This window comes from Neolamprologus brichardi, chromosome 20, assembly GCF_056152115.1.
Source record: "Neolamprologus brichardi isolate AB-2024 chromosome 20, ASM5615211v1, whole genome shotgun sequence".
Taxonomy (NCBI): domain Eukaryota; kingdom Metazoa; phylum Chordata; class Actinopteri; order Cichliformes; family Cichlidae; genus Neolamprologus; species Neolamprologus brichardi.
The window spans coordinates 14,894,598-14,915,832 of NC_142123.1; the positions used below are offsets into that span (position 1 = coordinate 14,894,598).

General features: G+C 40.9%; 1 protein-coding gene across 1 annotated transcript; it reads left to right on the forward strand.

Moving 5' to 3' along the window:
- The first annotated feature begins 1,161 nt into the window (after positions 1-1,161).
- On the forward strand, positions 1,162-20,732 carry pard6b (par-6 partitioning defective 6 homolog beta (C. elegans)). Its single transcript, XM_006804051.3, has 3 exons — positions 1,162-1,518; positions 2,803-3,025; positions 19,229-20,732. The coding sequence occupies exons 1-3, from the start codon at positions 1,456-1,458 to the stop codon at positions 20,146-20,148; spliced, it is 1,206 nt and encodes a 401-aa protein (XP_006804114.1). The 5' UTR covers positions 1,162-1,455; the 3' UTR covers positions 20,149-20,732.
- Positions 20,733-21,235: the final 503 nt, after the last annotated feature.

The window sequence follows — 21,235 nt, forward strand, 5'->3', positions numbered from 1 at the left end:
GTCAAGTACATATGACTTCTAAGGTTGTTGTTGCTTTTTTGTTTGTTTGTTTTTTTGAAAGAGAGAAGGATTTTAGGATTTTATTCATAGTGAAAATGTTACTCTGTAAAGTAACTTTAAAGGAATATTTTAGTCGTTTTCACTCACTGATAATAATCCTGCTAAGATTCCTTTTGCTGTATTCAGCTAAAATAGTTCTTTATCTGTTTATACAATAAATTCCAAAAGTTACAGAATGCCAGTTTCACTTTCAATTAAATAATTATTTCTAATACGTTTTTATGTCTTATGTAAAAAAGGGAGATGGCATTGCGTGATAATAGATGTCCTTCTCCAAAGATGAATGTTGTAAAATGTAAAAACTATGCTTTGTCTTGGAAACAATAATAAAGCATCACTAAGCCATGTAATAACGTCAGATGGGCTGTTTATACATTGTAAATTAATATGTCTACAACAACAAAACCTTGTAGACATTTATTATGATGGAATTTTTGGTCTGGGTCAAAACGGACCCGTAACATACCCGGCATCGAGTTTGAAAGGGTTAAGTATCTGCATTTACCGGGCAGGTAGCCAGCAGCTGCAGCAGGTACATATTGCTTTTGGCCATAAGATGTCACTATAAAATTAAAACAATCACAAGATGTAGCCAGTGCAGGAACTACAGTTTATTTTTTGTACCCATACAAATTTTGCATACGCAGGTAACACTTCATTCAACTATCATAAAATCTCTGTTACACACTATCTATTAGTTTTTACCGGGTACAGTATAACTGTTTAAATGATTAATGCAAACGATTTTAATTTAGGGTTTTTAGAGATATGGTCATCATTACGTTAATAGAGTGAGAAAGTGCAACATCAGTGCTTCAGTTAACATGATGGCCAAAAAAACACTTAAAATGGGTATTTTATTTATGAATGACATTAAAAACAAAAAAATGAGGCATTACTGTTCATTATTGTCTGAGCTATTTGGAGCATGGTTGGCACACCGTGCCAGGACAGAGTGGGCTATTCCTGGTGAGGTGGAAGGTGCTCTTATTTTGAAGCCACAGAGTATTATAGAAACCATGCCTTTTATTTTGAAGTTCCGTATCTCCGGCTCTCCGGGCACGGGCAGGGAGAGAGAGTCGCAGGCAGAGGTAAGCCAGAGACGGTACGGTGTGGGGCTGTAGCTACGGTGTCAGCGGCAAGTATGAGAGGAGACAAGTTTACGAGCTGAAGCTGGCTGATTGACAGCCTCTGTCGCATTTTGTGGAGGGACCACTCATACCGGCGGACGTCGAGAAGTCGCGGTGTAGCCTGTGCGACTAAAAAACCCCACAACTAAAACATTAAAAACAACTGGTGGACACACGGGGTTTGTGGATAGACGTTGGCAGCGGCGGCGGCAGGAGCAGGGAGAGAGTGTGAGTGCTTTGGCGGCGTTCCCGCTGCTAGAGAAACATGAACAAAAACCACCGAGTGCCGAGCAGCCGTTCTCTGAATGCAGTGGAGGTGAAGAGCAAGGTGGGTACGGACACTTATTTGTCAGGTATCCTTCCAGTGTTTGTACTCCAGACAACCTTCGTCCTCATTAAATCCACTCTTGCTAATTTAGCCTGCTAAAGAGGCTTGATAGCGGGTTATTATGAAGCAAGGCTTATAAACTTTAAGAGGAGCTAACAGTTTTGGTTTTTTTCCACTGTGACCACCCGAGAATTTTGTTACAATTCTTAAAACTTTATTGGTAACCGTGGTGTAGTTTTTGGTCGTTTTACGTCTAAAGGCTAGCTAGTTTGTGGCAAGGTGGAGGGTTTTTGTCAGCTGACTGCGCAGTGAGCCAGTGTCACCTGTCACAGCCTTCTCCGCCGTACTCTCCTGCTCGTTTACCGAGTACTGACTTCAAGTTTGACCCAACTCTTTAACTTAATCAAATCTGCGTGAAAAGTTTACTCAAATTACCAAAAGTTTATGTCAAATTACCTCGGTTAAAGGTGATAGTCGTTGCCTGTCGTGTTATTTTCCTGCGGTTACAGGTGTCACACGGCCTGCGTCAGGCTCGTGGCTCCATCCGCGCCCTGCTGAGGCTTGACCACACATAAGTGTAATGAATAATGACTATATTGTTCTAGAAGTTTTTACACGCGTCGACACAAGCTGTCAAATATTATCAGCTACAGCACTAATTTTGCCTCCCTACAGTAGTGCAATAGCTATTGTTATTATTTACTCAGCTATCCCGGGTTATTTAAATTCTTTTGACCCTTAAGAGTTAAGATTGTCTTCTTTATGTCCCCAACCACTTATTAAATTAACTCTGCTTTGCACTGATGCATAAAATAACCGATTAAGCTGGGAGATCATCTTTTGTCAGCGCTGAGCAACAGTAACCACAACAGCTGGTACCTCTCACTAACGCTACCAATGAGGCATTGTGCTCTGTCTCAGCTACAGAGCTGCCTAAAGATTAGGCGTCCAGAGCCATTGATCCAGTCAGTCCACAGGCTTAAACGGGTAAACCAGCAACATGTTTGTGGGGATTGTACATATGCTGAAAGCACACTGTCTTTGTAATAGCTGCATGATAAATATTCTGTGAGGTAGCTTGATAAAAGCTTTATCTGCAAACCTAGAGATACACAAAACACATGAATAATTTACCACACGTGGTGTGCTTTGGCTTACGCATCAGTACAAAGTAGGCTTATCAGGCACTGTTTCATACCCTGGTTTCGGCCATACGTCACACCTGTGTGTGTATTTGTGTGTTCATTTGCAATCACATGTGAACGCCTTTCTGCCCCATCCCAGTTTGGTGCAGAGTTTCGTCGGTTCTCTCTGGAACGGTCCAAGCCAGGCCGCTTCGATGAGTTCTACGGTCTCCTGCAGCACGTGCATCGCATCCCCAACGTGGAGCTGTTGGTGGGCTACGCTGACGTGCACGGTGACCTGCTGCCCATCAACAATGACGACAATTACCACAAGGCCATCTCCACAGCTAACCCTCTACTCAGGCTGTTCCTCCAGAGGAAAGGTATGCACAGAGGAAGTGTTTGGACAAAGTGTCCCAAGTTTTCATTTGTTTGCTTGGTTACATCTGCTTTGCATTGGAAATGCAAATACAGTCATTAGCATTGAAAAGCACAGCTTAGAAATATGTGATAGGCTATTGACTATAGCTGTGACAGAGTTATAAAAACTTAAGTGTCACTTTACATTTTTAGTTTTTTTCTTTTTCAGTTTTTAGGCTACTTGTTGTATGTTGCCATGTTCAGCTAAACACACTACTAAACCGCTGGCCTCTATTTTTTTCCTTATTGATTTATAGTTAACTAAGGTTAGGGGCCTTTTCAATTCAATTCAATTCAATTTTATTTATATAGCGCCAAATCACAACAAAAGTCGAGTGGAAGAATGCACTTGAAATGAGGAGCTGAGCAAAACAACAAGAGTAGACGAATGGAGTTCACTTTGAGTTTGTCCAGTAGACTGTTCTGTATTGCAGCTTGGTAGCTGCATGGCAATTGTTTTTTACGTGTCTGACTGTTTTGGAAATACGGGTTTCAAGTATTTCGAGCAGTGTTTCTGTAAACACTGCTGCTGCAGTTTCTAACTTCCTTTGCTGGCTCTGGTGTAATCATTGCCAATATTTCTGCCATAATTGCTCTGCTTTTGCAGTTCCCCTTGTAGATAAGTTTTTTATCTTTTAGCTAATAAGGGAAGAAGTTGTGGTTGCTCTATATTTATGCTCTCAAGTATGGCTTACCTTTATTTCATGTGTATGATTACTGCAGGTCTTACTATATCAACCTTGGTGTCTGATATTGGCATATTGTCAATTAACATGGCATTTATTGATGTCAGTGGTCAACATTAATATGTTCTGTCTCCAAGATTTCACACGAGCTAAGTGATTGTGTTACAAAAAGCTGAAAGGGTCAGGGTATTTTTTGTTATCATGGAGTAAATGAGGTATAAGCAAGAGCAAAAGTAAAGTAAATAGATTTGAAAACAAAATGCTGCTGTTGGCCCATAGATTCACAATCAGTGTATCCATAGTGATTACATAAACATGTTTCTGTCAGAGTATGCGTACAAAGGTTTAACCTCTCCTTTGATTTTGGAGTGTATTCCTAATCACTAAGTTGCTAAATGTGACCTGTTGAATGTGAGGAGGACCACAGGGTCTGCCTGTGCCTGTTGTGTTTAAGCCTGTGCCATATGACCCTATAGAAGCTAAGCCACTTTGTCAGAAGAAGATTAGTGGGGTCAGTGTGTATCGCTGCATGGGACTGTGTTTCAATTACATGCTCCAGACACTAGCCCCACACTGGGCTCACTGCTGCTCACATGAAAAACGCATGAAAACACCGCCTCGGCAGGCATCCCAGCCAGAACAAAAACAGAAGACAGACGCATTAATGCAGCCATAACCCCCTGCAGACCCCCTGACCTGAAACCCTGGTTTCCCTCCTGATTTGTCAGCAGGGAAACCCCCTTACTTTACCGTTAAGCACCAGTTGGTCTGAACATAAAAAGCTGTGCATTGTGTGGAAGCAGCAAATTCGCAGCTTATAGATAATTTATTAAATCATATATCTGCAGGCACTGGATCTCAACTCTGATGATGGCTCTATAACAGGTTAATGGCTTGTCCATGTTGGGGCCAATGCGGAAGCTTTTTAACACTCAGTGCTTCTTTATCTGGAAAGCTTCTTACATCTTTTAGAACCCCGATCTTTTTGAAATGAGATGTCTTGTGTTCCATTTTGGATAAATAGTATTACTGAACTTAAACTAATGATCTTGTTACCATATCTGCATGTGACCCAACAGCCAAATGAAAAATCTTCATATGAACAGGTAGTTATAAATAGCATAAGGATCATGAGGTCATGATCCCTACCACAGTGTTTAGTTGTGTTTGTGTTTAGTGTACCTCACTGCATTAGTTCAGAAGTTTAGCAGTCCAGTCATCAGTTCAGTTCGAATGCTATTAGACTTCTGTGTCCTTTAAGACTGCAACTGAGTAATTATGTAAATGTCTCAGTCAGATGTGATGTGATTGGTCATTATTGCATAAGAGCAAGGCTTCAGACAAAGTAGCAGTGGGGGCCAAATTATGTTCCAACTAGGCTGGTGTGGAATAGTGCAGTGAAATCCTGCTGAACTTGGACTGGGAAAGAAAACTTGGAGCTAAAAAAACAAAAAACTGCCCACAAACTCCATATTCAGTGATTTGGATGATTTGTGTGTTTATTTTAAAAGTGTGTCTAGTCTGTGCACTGTAGAGCTCATGCGTATAATGAGGGTTATTTTTGGCACTGAATTTTATTTGTCTCAGAGACTAAATCTAGGCTGTGTATACCCTAGGCTGGGCGCTTTAGGTTTCATCCACTCGTCGGCGTGCAGATGGTTCGATGGATACTAGGCTGCAACTGTATGTTGTTGTCTGGTTGTTAAATAATGCCTACATTGTTGTTTTTCTGCCTCTGTGCTATTCAGCCATTAATGTCTTATTGTTCACTGCTGAGAAATGGCTGAAATGTTTGTGCCTCTGTTTTTGACTACTGGTCATTTTTGAAATCGCTTCAACGCACAACAAATACAACCCAGCAGCACTGGGTATTCCCTGACACCCTCCACCCCCACCCATCCATCTGTGAACAATGTGTTGATGACTGTTGGGCTGGCAGTGAGTTGTCCACTGTTTACTGGTTGTCATGGCACCCCTAAAGAGGCCTGCTCATAGGTGGATTAATGCTGCAAAGCATGCTGGGAGCATGATTGCTAGCATTTGCAAAGACTGTCTTTGTTGAGGTTTTTTGACAACTTCACTTGTTATTAATATATCTCATGCAGTTGTAACTACTTAGAGGTGTGTCTCTCTCTCAGAGACTATGTATAAATGATAATGGGTAAAGTTGGGTTGAAGTGAGTGAGTTAGTGATTAATGCTATTAGTTGTTCTCATGTAAGCAATTTTTGTCTTGGTTGCTGACAAAGTGCAGCTTTTGGTTTCATTTAGGCTTTTTGTAGCATGTGCAGCCATGTAGGATGGTGCACTGTTCTGCTGGAGGAGACAGCTGCCATCAAGGAGTGTTGCTGCTATAAACAGGTGTGCCTGGTATGCACAATAATTAGATGAGTTGTATGTGCGAAATTAACAGTTTTATGAATGCCAGATTTCCCAGCAGAAACATTACACTCCAACCAGATAATCAACAAGATAATCAGCCTGTTTCACGTCACCTCTTAGTGGTTTTAATTCAGTGTGTAGCCTAGCCTGTACTACATTATTAACCTAATACCACCACTCTTATAAAGTAGTTAAACAAATTGTGCACTGATGTAGGTGTATTCGCAGTAAGACCGTTTTAGCCAGTACATCTGCCTGGATGCCTCATTATTGTAGCTCTGTTTTACATTTTCAGAAGCCCCAGGATGTTTCAGTCTTGAACTGCTCCAGTTTATAGTTGGGTTGCAACTTGCTCAACAAAATGATGTGCTATTTCAGTGGTTTTGTTGGCCTGTGTATATTGAGTTAGCATTAATATTAAATACTTCTTTTCAGGGAAACAGGAAAATGAGACACACGTTCAGCCTTGTGTTTAATTGTCTTTAAACATGGCTGACAGAAGAAGTTCTCCCTCAGTTTGACAACGTGTTTGTCTGTATCAGTCATCCAGAACGCCCTTTGTGCTTGTATGCACACAACTTTCAGAGTGTCCAGGTCGTCATCCATGTAGCAGTAGCAGCTTTCAGGCAATCCCAGGGTGTGTGTTTGTTCAGTGATGTTGCTCACTGCTCTCACAGTTTCAGCTCCTAACTCTTATCCATTAACGTAAAGGGGAAAGGTATAGGGAGGGACAGAAACGACTGTATTTGTGTTTCCCAGCAGGGATTGCCTTTTAATTAGTAACCAGTGAATGAGTCACCCAGCCAGAGATGGAATATGTTCAGTGTGAAAGTACACCTAGCCTGCAAATCATGCAAAGTCTCTGAATATGATAAGAACTTGAACCTGAATCTGCTCGGCACTGACAGGGAGTGATAATGAAAGTGCACTGAGACAGACATGGAGTGGGAATATGACATTCACAGAAGAAGAAGGGTGAGATAGACTAAGCATAGGATTTCAGATTAAGTAAGGACACCACAACTAAAGAGATGCACTTTTACTGTGTGTTTGAATAGAAAGGATATGCTGAAGAGAGATATGGTGGCAGGTGTGAAGGATGCCATTTCCCTGAGGAGCTCTTTCTGTAAAAATAACAGAAATTAGCCACCCTTTATCTGGATGTGAGGTTTTCTACAGTGCAGGATGTATTCCCCAGGATGCTGTTTGTGATGAGTGAGGGGATGATGAATTTGTAGATCTTAAGGAAGAATGTGTGGAGGAGGAGCAGAACTTGAGCTTAATAAGAGATTGGAGGATGAAAGAGAGAGGGACAGTAAACAGTACTAAAGAGGGAGTAATGTATAAGGCTTTGTTTGGGCAATGCATGTAATTAGAGGTGTGGGGAGACGAGAGGGAGTAGAGTTAGTGCGATCGGAATGCAACAAGAGGTAGCAAGAGAGGGAATAAGTGAGTGAGGGAAGAGGATAGCGGGAATAGTATTAGTGAGGGAGGAATGTAGAGTGAGGCCCACGCTGGGGAGGGTGGGCGAGAGAGAAAGAAATGGAGAGGAAGAAGAGAGGAAGATTGAACGGAGGGGGGTTTGGTGGAATGTGGCCAGCTTCTGATCACGTCTGCTTGCTAGATTAGACAGGACAGCAGGCAAGGCTGGACCCTCAGCTCCACAGCTCAGCTCAGTCAACAAGGTAGACAGAGGAAGAGCAGAGAAAGGATAAGGAGATCAAATAAAAGTAAGCAGGGACATGGAGGACAGAAATGAGAGAGGTGAGCCAGATCCCTGCTCGGTCTCTCTTTTGAAACCTGACTGAATGAGACTCTATGCAGGCTGCAAGCAGATGGATGAAGAGCAGTGGTGACAGTGGGAGGCCAGGCTCTGTTATATAGAGGCTGTCAGAATTCTCAGCTTAGGGTTGGTTAAGGAAGATGAATGAATAAATGAATGGGTAGAAGGAGGGAAGGAAATGTGTTGACTGCATGAGAAATATGAAGAAGGGAGAAGCCGCACATTCAATTAGGAGAAGGAGTTGGATGACGGGGAGGGTGAGGGTTGGGCAGTTGGGAAAAGTGGACTGTTTACTGTTACAAACCACGAAGAGTAAACTGATATGGAGAGGTTACAACTGAACTATACTAGTCGGAGAAAAGATCAGGGAAATACGCACACTGCGTTATGAGATATGATTAAACTTTGTCGGCTTGGCACATTTTAGAAGTACGTGATGATATGTTGTAGTTGTTCTCATGAGTTGAAACAGAGAAACTTCGGACACGCATGTTTGTTTCTGGTTTTCAAATAATTTACACAAAGAGAGAGCAGTTATTTTTGTTATAATGTGAATACCATGGATGTACTATGAAATGTTGTTTTCCACTCAGTGTCAAGATAATTTCCCGGATAATTTATGATCTTTAGACTTTAGAGTTTTCACTTGCAAGCAGAAAGATGTGCTTTCTCGATTTTTAATTAAGCCATGTGTCCCCCTGGGCTTGAAACTATAGAGATATTGATCTGAAGCGTGATAACCAATATGCTTATCTGTGATCATTATTATTATTATTTAAAATCTCACCACTGTAGCATATTTACCCTGGCTATGTTCTGACATGCAGCTCCCAAAAGCTGTTGCCTAACCACCTTCACCGTTTGTATTTTTTCTTTCTTTCTTTCTTTCTTTCTTGCTTTCTTGCTTTCTTGCTTTCTTGCTTTTTAACAGAGTTATATGGAAGTGTTGATATTATAGGATAGGTATGAGTCTATCCTAAAATAACACTTGAATGACTATAACATATATATAATGGAAGATTACATGTAATTTTTTCCCTGCACATGCTGACTGTAATCAGATCCCTTTGTAACATGATTCCAGCACAAACAGTATTTCCCACAGATTGTCTTTGAAAGGAGGTAGACTCACTTTTTTAAATGAGTTGTGAAATCATTCCATTTTTAAGTTTCTCTTTTAAGTAAATAGTCGCTAGATAACACTTTGTGAAACAACGAGCAGTGCAATCATCTGCTTCTCCAGTGAGTCTCTGACAAGCAAATTCCAAATCTCCACGTTTTGTCCTTGAAATGGTTTGTACTTTGTCACAGCATAGATTTTTGGCTTGTCATAGTAGAGAAAGTCAAATCATGACTAAAATTATTTGTGATTGGTCCCTTATTTTCATTTGAGCCAACATAAACAGTCCCCAGACTCACTTGTATTTTTCCTACAGTGAGATCTAAAACTGTCATCTGTAGAAAAAAGTCCCGTTTGAGGCCCTTATCTAATTTGATTCTAAGAATATATCCTGTTTATATGTTTATATATCCGGAACAGTCCGGACCTCCTCCACCCCCACACCGCCTCCACCGCCGGTGGGGGAGGCGGCAGTGTCGGCCAGGACCGTATCCCAGCTGCCAGCTTCTCGATATGACGCTCAGTCTGGTCCTGCTTTTCTTCCCGCCCGCGACGTGACACCACCGCCTGCTCCTGTTGTGTGGCCGCGAGTTCAGCCACCATTCGGGCCAGCGCCTTCCCTGGCTGACCCAGTCCTGGGTCTGCCCTTTCTATGTTTCGGCACCACTGTAACAATCACACGGCAGACATATCCATAGTTTCATGCTTTTCAGTGTCTTGCTTTTATTATCACTCACGGTTGCTTGTTTACACACTGGCTGTAGCTTTTTAGCTCACAACCACACACTCCAACAACAACAATAACCAGACCTTTTATGCTGGCGAGGCACGTTTGCAGATGCCGTGCAGGTATGTCCATCGCCCCTGCAGCAGCACCATGGCCCGCCACAGAGACAAAGAAGGACTCAAGCTGAGAGATGGGCCACAGTGACTAAGAGACATGTTGAGTAAGGGTAACAGGAATAACATCTGGAGGACAAGGTCAGGAGGTATTACAGGAAAGAGAGAGGCATCTGTGTCAGCACAAAATAAATTGATGGAATTGCTGAATGCTGCAGGGACAAGACCGAAGCATGCATACATGCATACTGAGAGTGTGTGAGCTGGCAAATAAAGTGTGTTAATTCTGCATTAAACCTATTAGCAAGCTGTAGTTGTTGTACAGGGTGGGCCATTTATATGGATACACCGTAATAACATGGGAATGGTTGGTGATATTAAAGTCCTGTTTGTGGCAGATTAGTATATGTGAGGGGGAAAACTCCTCAAGATGGGTGGTGACCATGGTGGCCATTTAGAAGTTGGCCATCTTGGATACAACTTTTGTTTTTTCAATAGGAAGAGGGCCATGTGACACATCAAACTTATTGGTAATGTCACAAGAAAAACAATGGTGTGCTTGGTTTCAATGTAACTTTATTCTTTCATGAGTTATTTACAAGTTTCTGACCACTTATAAAATGTGTTCAATGTGCTACCCATTGTGTTGGATTGTCAATGCAACCCTCTTCTCCCACTCTTCACACACTGATAGCAACACCGCAGGAGAAATGCCAGCACAGGCATCCAGTATCCGTAGTTTCAGGTGCTGCACATCTCGTATCTTCACACCATAGACAATTGCCTTCAGATGACCCCAAAGATAAAAGTCTAAGGGGGTCAGATCGGGAGACCTTGGGGGCCATTCAACTGGCTCACGATGACCAATCCACTTTCCAGGAAACTGTTCATCTAGGAATGCTCGGACCTGGCACCCATAACGTGGTGGTGCACCATCTTGCTGGAAAAATTCAGGGAACGTGCCAGCTTCAGTGCATAAAGAGGGAAACACATCATCATGTAGCAATTTCAAATATCCAGTGGCCTTGAGGTTTCCATTGATGAAGAATGGACCCACTATCGTTGTACCCCATCTACCACACCAAACCATCACTTTTGTTGTTCCAACAGTCTTGGAGGGATCCATCCAATGTGGGTCAGTGTCAGACCAATAGCGGTGGCTTTGTTTGTTAACGTCACCATTCACATAGAAGTTTGCCTCATCACTGAACAAAATCTTCTGCGTGAACTGAGGGTCCTGTTCCAATTTTTGTTTTGCCCATTCTGCAAATTCTGTGCACCGATCTTGGTCATCCTCGTTGACATGCTGCAGTAGCTGGAGTTTGTAAGGGTGCCATTTGTGAGTAGCTAATATCCGCCGAAGGGATGTTCGACTAATGCCACTCTCCAGTGACATGCGGTGAGTGCTACGCTGTGGGCTCTTGCTGAATGAAGCTAGGACAGCCACTGATGTTTCTTCATTAGTGACAGTTTTCTCGCGTCCACATTTTGGCAAATCCAACACTGAACCAGTTTCACGAAACTTAGCAAGCAGTTTGCTAGCTGTAGCATGGGAGATGGGTGGTCTCGTAGAGTGTCTTGCATTGAAATCTGCTGCAATGACCCGGTTACTGCGTTCACCAGATATCAACACAATTTCGATCCGCTCCTCACATGTTAACCTCTTCGACATGTCAATGGCTGTGAACAAAGAGAAACTTGTAAATAACTCATGAAAGAATAAAGTTACATTGAAACCAAGCACACAATTGTTTTTCTTGTGACATTACCAATAAGTTTGATGTGTCACATGGCCCTCTTCCTATTAAAAAAACAAAAGTTGTATCCAAGATGGCCGACTTCTAAATGGCCACCATGGTCACCACCCATCTTTAGGAGTTTGCCCCCTCACATATACTAATGTGCCACAAACAGGACTTTAATATCACCAACCATTCCCATGTTATTACGGTGTATCCATATAAATGGCCCACCCTGTACATTGCTTCATTACAGCTGATTCCCCCTCCAGTTTTGGTCTTTTTGATAAATGGCTGCTGTCAAGACAGGGTAATAAAGCAGGGCTGATGTGTGTAATGGAGAATTCATGACAGATCATATGAAAAGGCTTAGGAGCAGGCTAATGTTCATGACCGGAGTCTTTTAAATAATGGATCTAATAAGCAATTACTCAAATTGACAGCTCAATTCTACATGAAGACTTCCTTTGCTCAAGCTCGCCTCATACCTCTACAAGTCTGCACAGCCTCCCTCCTTCCATTTTTTTCTCCTTCCCTATCAGCAGAATTAAGGCACTTTTTATCTGAGCTGTGCCAGGAAGGTATGCTCACCACACCAGGAATAGCAACCCTCTGGGAATTTACTCCTTTGAAAGTATTTTTTTTATCACCTCCTGTCCTCTTTGTGTTTTTTCTTCTTTTTTTCTGCATTTTGTGTCTCTCCTTCCTGCTTCTTTTTTCTGTTTTTGGCACCATCCCTGTTTTTTCTCATCTGTCCAAGTTCACACTGACACACATATCACGTACTCCCCCTCTCCTCCCCCTCTCCTCCCCCTCTCTTGTATCGTTCTGTGTCGGGAACAACGCAGCACCAGCTGTGTGGTGAACATCCAGGCTTGTCATCAACAAACCTGACTGTTTCCAGAACACCACAACCTTCATCTGCTCGTCTTTTTCTTTGCGCTGTTCTTACTCCTATCCTTGAGACATGCCATACGTTTTATATGGAGGGCTGGCTTGATGGACAGCACTTGTTAAACAGTTTTACTCTCATCTGAACCACTGATGAGTGCACAACTATCCTTTTAAAAGAATATAAACATAGAGCCAAAAGTGTTGGCTACAGTAACTGGACTGATGATGGCAGCTCTCGTAGCTCCTTCCTGATCTTGTTCTTCCACCAGAACATGGTATCAGGTTTCCCTGACGCTGCACCTGGGACAACTAATACAAGGAAGTAATGGATTTAATGTCACTGTTGTAGCAGGGAAAGCCTCTTGTCCTCCAATAATGCTGGATAATCATAAGTATAGTCACTACTGACCAGGTCAGCATCATTAGAATAAATGCAGTAATGCTTTACTAAAGACATTAATGTCCATAGAAAAAGGTGCAGCTCAACAGATGCACAGATGCATAATTGTGTAATATAGCCTATTGTTTTTCATCTGTTAGAGTCTATAATAACAATAATAATAATGAAGCTGGAAATTCTGGTGTGAGCGGCTATGGCATGTTGTGATTGCCCACACATATCACTTCTTCTGTGCGAGTAATACGGTCAATTTGAGAGTACAAAGGTGGAGCATGATAGATCCAGGGCATTTAAAAGTAGAGTGCTGAAGGCAATGATGCATTTGACCTGTGCGTGCCATTTGAAATGAGTGACCTCCTCTCCTTAGGCAGAGATGTCATAGTTCTTTCAGTGTCAGGATGAAATGCATTCGTTGTTCACCCTGTGCGTGCTTGTGTGCGTTAGTTACATGCTACGGAGAGGGGTGACTGAGCATCACTGCATGTGTCCTCACTTGTGGCTATGTGCTGCTGGGTTGTCATTTTCTCCTCCACTGCTTCGCTTCCTTTGCTCCTCACTAACTCCATTCAGAGTGTGGGAAATCAAAGCAGCCACTGCATATTTGAAATACCTAACCTGTTCAGAGCCATGCCAAGTGTGGGGATAGTGATTATGCTTTCTATTCAGAATTTGTGAATCATATCTCAAATATGAGCGCTGATACCAGTTAAACTTCATGATTACTGAGCAAGGAATAAAGCTAGGATAGCACCGGTTTGAAATTCTGGACTGAAACTTGCCATACATTTCTAGTTTTGAGCCAGGGGAAGCAAAGAAGCTAGTAAAGAGCTGTTTTAAAATCTTGAACTTGTCTATTTATTGTTTTTTGTTTTTGTTTTTTTTAACCATGTGTGATGAACCCAACTGTTACCTTATGTTATGGAGAGAAGCAAAAAGGACTTGGGAGAACATTAAAAGAAACATTTTGATAGCTTAGCGTTAGGGACTCAGTGATGACTTAACTGGAAGTCGACAAGCCTTCACAAAGCTTTGATCTGATATTTTTCATAATGGAACCATAAGCAGCTATAACTGACATCTTCCAAACATTTTCCCAGTATGGTTAGTGTTGGAGTCTGTCTGTGTAGTTCTTTGGCTGAGAATAGGAGGTTGTGGGAAACCAACCAGTGCAGAGGCTACAGAAGCCCATTTACACACAACATCTTCCAAAATCTAATGGTGCAGCTCAGTGGCCATAATGTTAAGTGGAATGCTGATTGGTTTAAATGGCTGGCTTGAACAGAAGGTGGAGTTTACCACAAAAATGAAGAGTTCACTTCACTGACTTGTGTCCTCTCTGCCTACTGGACCACCAAATCACAAACATCAGAGTAGCTCACATTACTGGTTGTTCCATGTATTTGTCACACGGCCACAGATGACAGCACAAAGCTGCGTATGTTGATGTGGGTCTGTATGGCTTTGTGTTGCACTATAATGCAAGGACCTCAACTTGATGCAAAAAAGAGTGTAATGCCTAGAATATCCTCGTAGTTGAAAGATCATTCAGTAAAAAGCTAATATTTCTAGAGCATGACTAATATCGAAGATTTTTAAGCTCCATTATGATATCTGACGATTTAAAAATCACCAAAATCCAATATGTCAGCCAATGTTTTTTTTCCCCCCTTCTTCTTTCAAACATACCACAAAATTCCAAAACAAATTTCACTAACATTTTTTGTGTTTACGTTTTTAAGCCATATTAAGATAATATGAGGAGTTGCAATAGAGGGTGGCTCAAGAGGTGGGCAGGTCTACTTATCCGTGGCTCCTCCAACATCCATGCTGAAATGTCTTTGGGCAAAGTACTGAACCCTGAGTTGTCCCTGATGAATCCGTCAGAGCATTTGAACGTTAAGTTAAAGGTGCTTAGTGTTGTATGAATGCGTGTGAATAGATGAAATTTGAAATCTAAGGCTCAAATCAAGAACCCAAATATTCAAAGTTTTGACTGCCAAATCATCTTTTCTCATCATTTTAAAAATACATACCCGTGGTATGTGAAGACTGAAAACTTGATCAACTTGGCAATGAATATACTAGCATGTGTTTCTCATTCCTGGCTGCACTGATTTATTGCCAATGTGTCCATAAATTTTAGGAGTTTAAACAGCAGCCTTGTGATAAATATCTTCAGAAATCTGAACATTATAAAATATTTCTGTTTCCTGCCCTTATAGTCTACCTCCAATGGTTTAATCATTAGCCAAATCAGTCACATACCTCTACGCACTGGACCACTGTCAAGCTCAAAGTGTTTACCGAGGACTGAGGGAATAAAAGTGATGTATGCTCAACATATGCAAACACACTCAACAGCAAACACAGAACTACCCTTCTGAATTTCTTAAACAAAGGAAGGAGTGGAGAACTTTGGGATATGGGCGACAGACCCAAAATAGACCCAAACCCTTTGAAGCAGCTGTTCTAGATGTTGTCCTTCTTTAGGTATGCTCGGGTCCAGGTTGTCTGGCAATAAAGTCATTACTGGACTAAATATTTAACCATACACTATTCCCAAGCTCTGTGGTGAGTTGTTCTGGGCTAGCCAGTTGTAATTGTCGCTCATGCGAATTATTATTATTTAAATTATTTCAACGGACATAAATATGATAACGCATTAGATTTTGAGTTTTAATATACACCATATAACCCACATTATATGTATATACATAACATAATTTATTTTTTCAAAAAGTGTGGACATTTTGTAAAAAATGATTATTATGTTGACGTTATATCAGTATCTATGAGCTTATTTCCGAAGAATGCTCATTACCAGCTTTTTTTTCTTGAGCTCACAGTTCAAAACTATTCTTATATTTCTTATATGAGGGGAGTTATTATTTCATGTCAGTGGGAGCCTTAAAACATCAAACCCATCTGAGCCTAAACAGTAACACAGGAAATCACACACAGTATTTTTTTTAATACTATTTAATAGTATTTTTTAATACTAATATCTGTACTTCTACTTAAGTACAGAATCTCTGTACTTTTGCCACCTCCGGTGACCTGATAATTTTAAAACTTGCCCATGTTTATTATAAACATCCACCTAATTGCTCGATTGAACAGTCTAAAACATGTTTTACCAAATCCTGATTTCTTATTTTTTTCCATATTTGTCACAAGGTTCTGATCATGAAACTTTCATGAAACTTAATTTTTTTTTATATTAGATAGAGAACCTAAATAATACAAAATATGTTTTTTAAATGATGATTTAATTTTCATTTAAGTCCACAGGTTCTATTTAAGTGATTTCTTGATACAGCAGGTCTGGCAGTAATCAGGCCTGGATCTGGCTAGTGAAATTGGTGGATAAGCTTTCCAAAAATATAGTTAATGACAGGTAATTCATCATTTAATAAAAGGGCTGAAATTACTTCTTTCACACAGGGCCATGAAGGTTTGGATAAAAACAAAATAGGACCTCCTTTTACCCCCCATTACCTTATATATTATTGGTTTAGCAATACTCTATTGAAATTTGTTTTGATACCATCCATGTGGGATCAAGAAGTTTGTTCTTTTCAGTATTAAATTAGACTAATCTGGGAGTTTTACTCTAAAAATAAAAAGAACAATATAAGATCGTTTCTGTAAACTTGAAATGCTGTGTAGTATATTGTCTTGCCTGTGGTGCCTGCTTGTGTTTTTGCAGATTCTTGCATATGTTGCATACTGGTGATCTCAGAAAGTGGTATGAGTGTTCACCATTTGATACCAAAATAGCGTTTCTTAGTTGTTCTGAGGGCCTGTGAGTGGCCCCGAGGGACCGCCATATTCTTTTTACTCAAATATAACTCTATTGTCAGGTCTGGTCCTTTCATATGGTGCAGATGGAGAGATGGTTTAGATGAAAAGAAGTCTAGAAAGAGTGAAATGAGATGTGGAGCTGCGCATGACTGCACTGCAAGAACAACCTCTGTGTCGGCTGTGCAGGGACGTGCATGTATGCGCATGTGCAAGTGTTTCAAAACATCCATCTGTGCACTATTTGCATATTGCTCTTTGGAACAACAACCTAGCACGCATGATGAAATGTGTTTTAGCATTTACCTAGTTCTTAGAAGAAAGCTGTATTTCTTCTTCATGTGGAAATGAGCCATAAGATCAAGCCTGGCAAAGATATAGTAAAAGTGTATACACTAACTCTTGCCTCATGGGAACTGAAACATAAGACAGCCACTCTTTCTCGGGACAGTCGATCCTTTGTTTTGGCTTTCGGGATGGAGAGGGGAGTGGTGGGGTGTGTACCTGTCAGAACCTGAGAAGCTGAATCCTTATCAGACACCCGAGTGGATTTTTTCCCAGATTACTCAAATACATGCTCAGAGGGAGAAACAAACTGTGAGGGGAGAGGTATTCAGTGTAAGACTGACAGTTTTTTTCCCTTTTTTTTCTTTTCTTTTATTAATAGCGCTCTTTTATCTAAAAGCAGAGTTTACAAAGTGCTGTCAAAACAGAAAAAAATTATTAATTTGGAAAAGGTGGGCAAGTTAAAGACTCATTCAAAATAGAGGTGATAAAAATATCATCAGAAACAGACAAAAATAGGGACTGGAGGAGAGGCGAAAGAAGAGTATGAAAGATGTTAATGTTTAGCTTCTTGTATACTGGTTAACTATTAGAGAGCCAAGGGTCATATTTTTCCCTCCGTTACCTTGGCCAGCCTTGGGCCTTGTTGTAATGCCACCCATGTCGGGACTTTTACGAAAAGGCAAGCATAAATAGTGCCATTAATGTTATTGTTTGTATTGTTTTTATTTTAAAAAAATATAGCCTAAAATATTTTTTTGCCATCTTTTGCTCCCCCAAAATGGTACTGAATATTTTACTGGTTATCTAGTTTGAAATTATAGTATTGTTAAAAAAAACCCTACTCCACAGATGCCAAACTCATTTTACATAGAGGGTCACATACAACCCACTTTGATCTTAAGTGGGCCAGACCAAAGAAATTCTCCTTTTAGTCTGTCACAAAGTTTAACCATGCATTTAACTACCCATTGTAAAAAAACAAAAACAAAACAACTCACAACAACAAAAAAAACAACCCTGAAATTTCTATTTCTTAATTGTTTTCTGTTATATAATATATTATTTACTTTTTAATTACTTTGGTGATTCTGGCCCCTGGGTCTTGTATTTAGCATCCGTGCCCTACTCATTCCTGGTTGTGAAATTTAAAAGTGATAACTTACCAAATTGTATCAAAAGAGAAAACTATTTAATCTAGAGCTTGTCTAACATGCTAGTCTCCCATCAGTGTCCTTTCATAATTCCTAAATATGCAACCTAACAAAAATTTGCCTACTTGCACTTTTAAAGTTCGCTAATTAAGATGTAATATTTTTTACATTTATTTTTTGAACTTTGGTATGGATTGGATGGAGTCCAGGAAGTCACCACAGCAAGTAATCCATAGTGTAGCACCCCATACAAATGTGTACTACAACTTTAAGTCCCCAGCCTTTGTTCTAAACTCACTGTGCATCATTTAGGGCCTAGCCTACTGCAGTGCACTGACAGGGTCATGGCTGCTATGACTCCTAAAGCATCTTTATCATAGCAGGGGTGTGTGCATAATGAAATTAATGCATCCATTAATATTATAATTATGATTTAGAATTGCATATTCTCTTTGCAAATTAATACAATAATTATTACATTACTATGAAAATTAAATTTCTTCCCTCCAGTGGTGATAACAGCATAACTGAATGTGATGCTTTGTTGTATGCCTGTACTCTTCTTTGCCCATTTTAATAAGGGCACTCTATTTATTTATTTATTTATTTTCAATGAAGATGCATATCCAAGGCTGAGAAAACAGATGCATGTTGACGATCTGATACCAAGAATATGCCAATTAAAATCTTGTGTATAATATATTTTATCTACTCAGTTTATGAGATTGTATGCAGCATAAGTAAGCACATTTGTGGGTGGCTGTGTGTCAGAGAGAGCTGATGGGAGTTGACTTGAGGTAGCTGGTGTGCCATTTTGCATCAGTACAACCTGAGGGGAGCTATAGGGATCAGTGTCTTGTGTATGTTTAGTACAGACGCCCTGCAGGTATGCCTCAGGCTGAGAGCAAATCATTATTCATTCTTCTAAACTGCATGATGCAACACTGTGTCAGCTTGAATAACAATTTGATGTGTAATGAGCCTAGTGTGGTATTACTGAAAAAATTAACCAGCTTTTATTAACATCCTCTCTGTTTCTCTGTTCCTCTTCTATTTCTCTCCTTCCTGTCTTCTACTTAACAGAGGAAGCTGATCATGGAACATTTGGTACCGATTCCCTGACCAGGAAGAAGAACACTGTGCTTTCTGCGGTTCTTCTGCGGCCTGATCACAACAAGAAAAAACCTCCAGTGATCATCAGCCTCCCTAAAGACTTCCGGCCTGTATCGTCCATCATCGACGTCGACATCCTCCCGGAGACGCACCGACGTGTTCGTCTGTACAAGCACGGCCAGGAAAAACCACTGGGTTTCTACATCCGCGATGGTTCCAGTGTACGAGTCACCCCACAGGGCTTGGAGAAAGTCCCAGGAATATTCATCTCTCGCTTGGTGCCAGGCGGGCTTGCGGAGAGCACCGGCCTACTGGCGGTTAATGACGAAGTGCTGGAAGTGAATGGTATCGAGGTTGCTGGGAAGTCGCTGGATCAGGTGACAGACATGATGATCGCCAACAGCCACAATCTCATCATCACCGTAAAGCCTGCCAACCAGCGGAACAATATCATTCGTAGTGGAGTAGGCGGAGGAGGGGGTGCAGCATCTGGTAGTTCAGGACGCTCATCAGACAGCGGCGCCAGCTACTATGGCTACTCGTCACACAGTGCTGCAGCCTCCATACCACCACACATCATCCAGAACTTCCCCGTCGGGGAGTTGGAGAGCGATGAAGATGAAGAGGACTTGGTAATCGAGGCAGGAGGCGAGGCTGAGCCAATCAGACATGTGGCCTCCAACCACAGCATGAGCTCACTGCCTCGTTACGAACCACACCTCAACCTCCGCACCGCCACCACTTCCACCTTCTCCATTAACACCAATGGAACCCTGCCCACCAGCGGCAGCAGTAGTTCCCTAAGCAACATCAAGGCTACAACGCCGTCCCCAGACAGAGCTATGGAGAGGGGGAGTTTGGAGGAGGACGGTACTGTTATAACGCTGTAGACTGGACATTTTACACACTACACACTGGAGACCAGAGAAATAAACACTCTTGTACTTTAACACACATGGAGGGTTGATGGAAAAATCAAAGAAAACCCAGGAACGTACAGTTCCATCTAACAGTGACTAAACCTGAGAAGCACAAACATACGTCTGCGTATTACATCTCGACCTACTAAATTTGTCCTTTCACATCAAACACTACACCCCCATACTTTGCTCTTCTGAATGCCAATGACCACATATTTGTGCCATAGCAGTGACAGCCCCCATTTCTGGTTCTGCAGCCACAAAAACAACAACAGAAAACCCCCCTGAAAGTGTCCACTGTTTCTGTTTATTCTAAACGCACCTGTTTTTAATCCCATAACTGTTATTCCGCCGAACTTCCTTTAGCGGGCAGAGATAGGAAGCCCATCCTCACATATTTCCTCTTTTTAAGTCATGCTAACAAGCTAATATCACCCGTAAAGCAAAAACACTGTTTTTTCTTTTTGTCTTGTCACTCTGCAGCATGCTATGATCGCCTGCCTTCTCCCAGGTAACAACAGCATGAGTGCAGAATTTTCCCTCACAAGGCACAGCAAACAACTAGATGCTGAGCTCTGGAAAATAAATAAATAAATAAATAAATAAATAAATGAATAAATAAATAAATAAAAATATATATATATATATATATATATATATATATATATATATATATATATTTTTTTTTTTTTTTTTTTTTTTTTTTTTATTTTATTTTTTTTTTGGGAGGAGAATCCCATATAGAAGAAGTATTTTTTTTCTTTGTGCTGGCTCAGATGGCATTAAACACTGCTGTCTACTTGATGTGACAATGACTGATAATGAAAGATTGGCAGTTTTGATAAATATTTGCACATCTTGTCCTTGGGCTTTTCCTATCTTGTCTTTATTATTATTATTATTATTATTATTATTATTATTAATACCTGGATCCCACATGTGACAGTGCTGTTTTTTATTTGACCAGTTGGAAGTTGTTGGACTTGGAAATCCTCTAGTTAATTTCCCTGTTGTATTTCATTCATATTGAACTTTTCCTTATCACAACAAGGGCTAT

What these genes read in the sequence shown, in the direction of transcription:
- pard6b (XM_006804051.3), top strand. Translation starts at nt 1,456, where the DNA reads ATGAACAAAAACCACCGAGTGCCGAGCAGCCGTTCTCTGAATGCAGTG. An exon ending in CAGTGGAGGTGAAGAGCAAG is followed by an intron (nt 1,519 to 2,802) that starts GTGGGTACGGAC and finishes GCCCCATCCCAG; the next exon opens with TTTGGTGCAGAGTTTCGTCG. An exon ending in GCTGTTCCTCCAGAGGAAAG is followed by an intron (nt 3,026 to 19,228) that starts GTATGCACAGAG and finishes TCTACTTAACAG; the next exon opens with AGGAAGCTGATCATGGAACA.